The 6,250-nt window shown below is 40.2% G+C and overlaps 1 protein-coding gene across 1 annotated transcript in view; it reads right to left on the bottom strand.

Annotated features, from left to right (window-relative positions):
- Positions 1-6,250, bottom strand: part of CD109 (CD109 molecule) — a 125,255-nt gene that overhangs the window by 54,724 nt on the left and 64,281 nt on the right. The window contains exon 20 of the mRNA XM_018558905.1: positions 1,818-2,030. Within this exon, the coding sequence (XP_018414407.1) occupies positions 1,818-2,030 (213 nt within the window). The remainder of the gene's footprint in view (positions 1-1,817; positions 2,031-6,250) is intronic.

Genomic DNA, 6,250 nt, shown 5'->3' with positions numbered 1-6,250 from the left:
GGTTAGATTAAAAAAAGGTGTAGTAAAAATTTGCTATACATACATTTTAACAAAAAGGATTTGCAAGTTATATAACAAGGTCCTCCCTACCAAAAATAAAATTTCAGTTCCAAGTGGACACATGCAGTACCTGTTGGCTTTTTAGAAGGCCTCATTCACAAGGCTGCTTTGGGCCGGCCGTACACCAGATAAAATTAGCATAAATCTTCACAGCTGTTCACATGTAATCGCACATGGAGCAATTTATCTGCAGTTTGTGATAGACAAGCATAGAGGTTGCATCCAGGGTCACGCATATGTCCTGGACCACATGTAATCATGCTATGTGCATTTGCAGTTGTCTAACCTGTCTACCTGTCATTGTTTTTGTACAAGCTTAGCAGCCACAACTGATTGTAGACACCCATTAAATCTGTGGGAGATTTATGCTAACTTTTGTCAGCATATGGCCCAAAGCGGCCATGCCAATGAGCCTTAATAAGACTTGCCGCTCGGCAATGATCGGGAGCTGTACGGGCTATTGTGAATAGCCCGTACAGCACCCCCTCAGTTCTACTGAACCGAAGGGGTCCTGGGGCCGAAGCTAGCCGAAGGATCGGCCGAAGCTACGGCCAGATCCTTCCGCAGCTTTGTGAATAGACCCCTCAGTGTTGAAAAAGTAGAAGGATCATAAATGACAAGTACAACTCAGTCCAAAATTTCTCTAAGATAAACAAGAAGAATATTTAGAAATGAATGGTAACACCTTTTTGTCCTGAGGATTAAAGAACTCCAAGAAAAATTTGTAATAAGGCTTGCAGTGAGGCTACCCCTACATTGCAATGGTTAAGTGCTCATTTTTGTCTAGGTTCAAAAATAACAAAGGTATACTCACCCAAAACTCTGAACCAGCCAGTTGTCACAGCCTCCCCACCAGCCTGTGTCCACCTATGCTGAAGCATTAAAATGTTCCTCAGTGTCCTCACATCTATACACAGTGTATAGATGTATAGCCGTACTGCAAGGGTTAATAAAAAAAATTCCTGGAGTTCTTCTTTAAAGATAATAATATAATAAAAACAAACTAAATATTTATTAATATCCATGTACACAGGTTTGCTTTTATACATCATTACTTGAACTCTGTTTACAGTATGGAACCCTGTAGGAAAACTGCTGGCAAACTACAAGAATGGAAGCATACTAAAAAGCAACATGTGTGGCATTAGGACATGTCTTACAGCCATTTGTTACATTTGCTGTATGAATAATGAATGATTAAAACTCAGTGGATAATTGTGATCTTTTCCAAATGGAGTTTAGTATACATCAAGCTGAACTGCATTAACCCTAAGGTGTATGGCTCGGACACAACTCCATTACCACTAGCCATGTATATAAAAGGATTGGCATGGGTTTTACCGAATTTAAATTACCTGCTATGCATATGGAAAAAAGTATTAACAATTTACAATTTCCTCTTTCTAATTTAAACTGGAACAATGTCCAACAATATCACATTATTTGAAATGTCTGGGTCTATGTTCCAAGTTTTGGTGCATTAATAGAAGTTTTTTTCTTGTAAGTTTTGGGTTGTTGTTTTTTGCTTACCTCATTGTCACAGCTGCATATACCAAACTTAGGGGGATTCTCTTTTTTTTGTCTGACATCATTTTGTTTTTACGCTAGCCTGAAATCAATCCAGATTTCATTAAAAAAAAATTGCCTTGATGAGAAGAGAACCCTTTGAACCTCTGCATCTGAGGCAAGGAAGCATATGACTTTCACCATTTTTATGCTGTTACAACATTGATACAAATTTTATTTAAAAACATTACCTTGACGAGGAGCCTTTGAATCACTGCATCTGAAGCAAGGGAGGATATGGCTTTCACCGTGATTGGAATCTCGCCCAGCTGAATCGGTTTAATTGGAAAGAAAATCATTTTTCCTTCTTGACTTGGGACAGATACGGTTTTTTGGCTTCCAGTTGCATTTATAAATTCTGTGTGGATTTCATATGCATCACTCTGTTCAAGGGTCACAGAAACCTGTGAAAGGAAATTACTGTTAAAGGCAAATTGAGTTTGCTGAAACTGTGCCAGTGGCATATGTTTCTCAGATGGTAAAGCTGCCCATTCTTCCTGGCAAAAAGCCTCCAGGTCTTATAAATTCTTGGGCTGTCTTGCATGAACTGCATGTTTGAGATCTCCCCAGAGTGACTCAATGATATTGAGGTCAGGAGACTGAGATGGCCATATGTGTACACAACTGTACACATATATACATGTAAAATAACAACTTGATTTGATCAGCATTTCTCTTATTTTATGCCACCTGGTGGCTGTCTTAAGACTACTTTCATGTTTTTCCCTAAAATAAATGTAATATGAAGAAATACTACATGGCCGGCCGGGAGCTTCTTGGATGTAACAGGCCGTATACATACGGCCTGTTAGCCCTGCCCACTTGGGCGCGCACAAGCGGGAAAGACGCAACATTTAAAAACAAGCAGCGATGCCCATTAACATACAAGTGATCCGCCGGCTATAGAGTCGGCGGATCGCTTGTATAAGCTGCCGGCCCGTGTCCCCCACCCCTCCGTGGCCCCCCTCCCGTTGTCACGCTAGTCCCGGGCTCTGCTGTGCCCGGTGCGAGCCCGGGACCAGCATAGTGCCTCTCTGACAGGATCAGAGGGAGATCGGTATACAAGCTCCCTCCGGTCCCCTCTCCGGTGTCAGAATGCGGAAGCATTCTCGTGTCACTCTCCAGCTTCAGACGCTGGAGAGAAACTGATGAAGCAGATCTGTGCTTCATCAGCTTCTTCAGGGGGGTTATAGGTGACATTGGAGACCCCTGATGTCTCCATAAAGAGGACCTGTCACTTATTTTGCTATCACATAAGGGGGGTTTCTTAGCCCCGTATCTGATAGCAATAAAGTTAAGTGAAAAAAAAAAGATAGGAAAAAAATTTAAGTTTCCAAAAACAAAAGTTAAAGTTGACATAAAAAAGAATTTAAAAAAAACAAACTTTTTTTTTAAAGTCCCCACTCATACATACACGCATTCAAACATGCGTCAGGTGCGCATACCTGCGAAAACGACGATTGCCCCCATTACGTCACACATGTTACATATCGCCGCGAACGTCGCAGTGAGAGCAATAATTTTAGGGCCATCAATCACTGATAACACTAAACTGATGAGCGATAAAAGCTTTTAAAGCGTCGCCTACGGTCAATTTTGGGTATGGTAGTTTTTTTGTGATTTCGCCAGACGTGACCTCATCTTTTATATTTTACCAAAATAATTGGGTAATAATAATTGTTCCCTAACATAATGTAAAAAAACTTATTTAAAAAAAAATTTCAGTAATTTTACCTAAATATATTGAAAAAATAAAACTTGCAGTGATGATTAAATACCACCAAAAGAAAGTTCTATCTGCCCCCCAAAAATGGTATAAAATGAATTTTAGTACAGCGTTGCATGACGGAATAAATGTCAGTCAAAGTACTGCAGCGCTGAATACTGAAAAATGGCCTGGCCAGGAAGGGGGTCTAAACACCTGGTCTTCAAGTGGTTAACAGGTTCAGGAGTAGTTTTAAAATGTGGAGAACTTCATCAACTTGTAATGACACCTATTTGGCTTTTTTGTTAAAGTTTGCACTTAAAGTTTGGTTGTTATATACTGTAGTTGCTCTTCTGATTTCTTTTTTGGATATAAGGAAATACAGAAATGGTAATTGCATGGCAGATTCAGATGTAGCTTTGTAAATAGGAACTCTGCTGTCATGTTAAACACACAATCAAACATGACTTCTTGCTAAACTACAGTTCTAAGGGACCAGAGGTCTAGCAAAGAAAAAGGCTCATTCTCAGCTCATACACAGGGGGTGCTTCCCAATCTGCAAGTCAAACTCTTGGACACAGAAAGCATCCTACTAGCTGTTTCCCAAGTCTCATGTCCAGGCAGGAAGACATATTTTCTGAAGACAAGGTTGGAACACAGTGAGTGTAAGAATGAGCACTTTAAGTTTCTCTCATCTGACACAAGGATTAGGTTTGATATGCCTCTTAATTACTATTTACAACAAAACAAAACTATTAAATAGCAATAGCAATTTGTCAGGCTGAAGAATTCTTAGAATTTGCCAGGAGCACCCGTGAAGGAGTGTAGACAATTGGTTGAGAAATTGGGATATAATGGAACTCACACTGAGCATAGCATGCCGAAAAATCCCTGACACCAATTATTCAGTTGCTGCCTTAACCCTGGGAAAGCTCTAACCCTAAGAAAGCAAATCTTCATTTCATAAACATTAGGGGGTTATTCACATAGCTGCCGAAGGCAGCCAAGTGAATAACCGAGCTGAAGTGAAGTGAGCCGTTCGGCTATTCTTTTCAGCCTTGTACGGCTGGTTTCAGTATATCGGCTAAAATCCTCTATACATCGGCTGTCTTCTGAGCCGAAGTACAGAAGGAGTTCGACTCAGCCGATCCAACATCCGGATCGGCTAAGCCGAAGCTGCGGGGCATCTCATAGGGGCAGAATGGCAGTGAGTGAATAGCTTTGGCTAGCCTTTCTCCACGTTTCGCCGGTCACAATGGCTCAACCATATGGGTTTGGCCCAGCTGAGCCGCTCGGCTGCCTTCGGCTGCTGTACAGGCTATTGTGAATAGCCCGTTCAGCAGCCCTTCGGTTCGGCTGAACCGAAGGGCTCAGGCGGCCGAATCAGCTGAAGGATCAGCCAAAGCTACTGCTGGATCCTTCGGCTCTGTAGTGAATAACCCCCTAAATAATCATAGAAGTTTGGTACTGGGTGAGTATCACTACAATTATCTCTTACAGTAATCAGCCTACCTATGTATATGGTTCAAGAAAGCATACTCACATACAGAGTATAATTTAAAGTTAAATCATTGGGTTTGTTTGCAGGATGGTGCAGGTTACATGGTAAAATAGCATAATAGCATAATTTCAAAAGTGTTGCAGCAATGGTAAGGATTAGTTTTGTCTGTACTATTAAAATGTGATGGATATGTACACATATAGAGACCTACATCATACTGATGCTAAAAAGAATATGCGATAGCCATGTACACATAGTACACTATATAAATACATGTACTGTAGCAATTTAGCAATGAATATACGGTATATCAGAGTAGATTTGTTTTTATATTTACCAGGAATTCTTCATTATAACCTAGCTTTTGTCAATTTGTTTCCCATCGCTTTCTGCCCTAAATGAGTGAGGGAAGATCTTTCCACTTATAACAAACAGCAATTACAACTTCATAGAATTTCTAACCTTTCCCTTATTTAATCAAAACAAAAACAAAAAAAAGTTTTGGCTGAAGTTGGGGTTAAAGCATATCTCAACCTAAGAACAAAAATGTAATATAGTGCAGCTTACCAGTCCTTCGATGCACAAGCTGCATTCATTTTATTTTATTTTTCAGTCTACATTATCTGCAAATACAGTCCTTTAACTAGGGATCAAATTTGGGTTTATGGCAATTTCTGGTAAGTTGATGAATTGCAAACTTTTGGCCAAACAATTTGCAGGTACGCCACCAGAAATAAGGAACAGCCTGTAATGTAGTAAAATGTCCTTTTCCCTAGTCAGCTGACTCACAAGAGGCAATATGTTGAATGAATAGATAACCCATCCCCTTTCTATAAATGGGTGGGCTCACAGTAGCCATGTTTCCAGTGAGGCTGTTAAGGAGAGTTGACAATTCTGTGTAGAGAGAGCTACTGTTTTTTCTGTTTTATTTTATAGTTCTTTTTTTATTTTTGAATTGGTACATGACCTTCATGGCAGTACACAGCTTCCTATGACTGTTGTTTGAAAACAGCTTGCTTATTAAGCCTACAAATGGCCAGAATTGCATAGCAAGAATTGCCTCCATAGACTTCAGTGGGGACTACCACAAAGTTTGCTAGCTTCTATTTTGAAGCAAAATTTACAAAACGGTTTGTGAACCTCAGGCAAGATTCATGAAACTCTTCATGAACCCAACCCAGGCAGATTTGCTAATTTATACTTATAACTATGTACTGAACTGAAACCACTGCTATCAGCTTTCCCAGCTGTCTTCTGTGAACTAAACAACTCCTCCCATCTGTGTAAAGGAGATTAGATGAGGTGCAGGTATTTGTAGTCTACCTCAGGATAGCAGGTATAGGGTGATAACGCTGTTCCTCCATAGATACAGTACAGTGAGTAAGTGTTGTCACCCTAATAGAGGACGTGTGTTGCTT

Source organism: Nanorana parkeri, unplaced genomic scaffold (genome assembly GCF_000935625.1).
Source record: "Nanorana parkeri isolate BGI_ZX_2015 unplaced genomic scaffold, ASM93562v1 scaffold368, whole genome shotgun sequence".
Taxonomy (NCBI): Eukaryota; Metazoa; Chordata; class Amphibia; order Anura; family Dicroglossidae; genus Nanorana; species Nanorana parkeri.
This window is presented reverse-complemented; position numbering and strand designations above follow the sequence as displayed.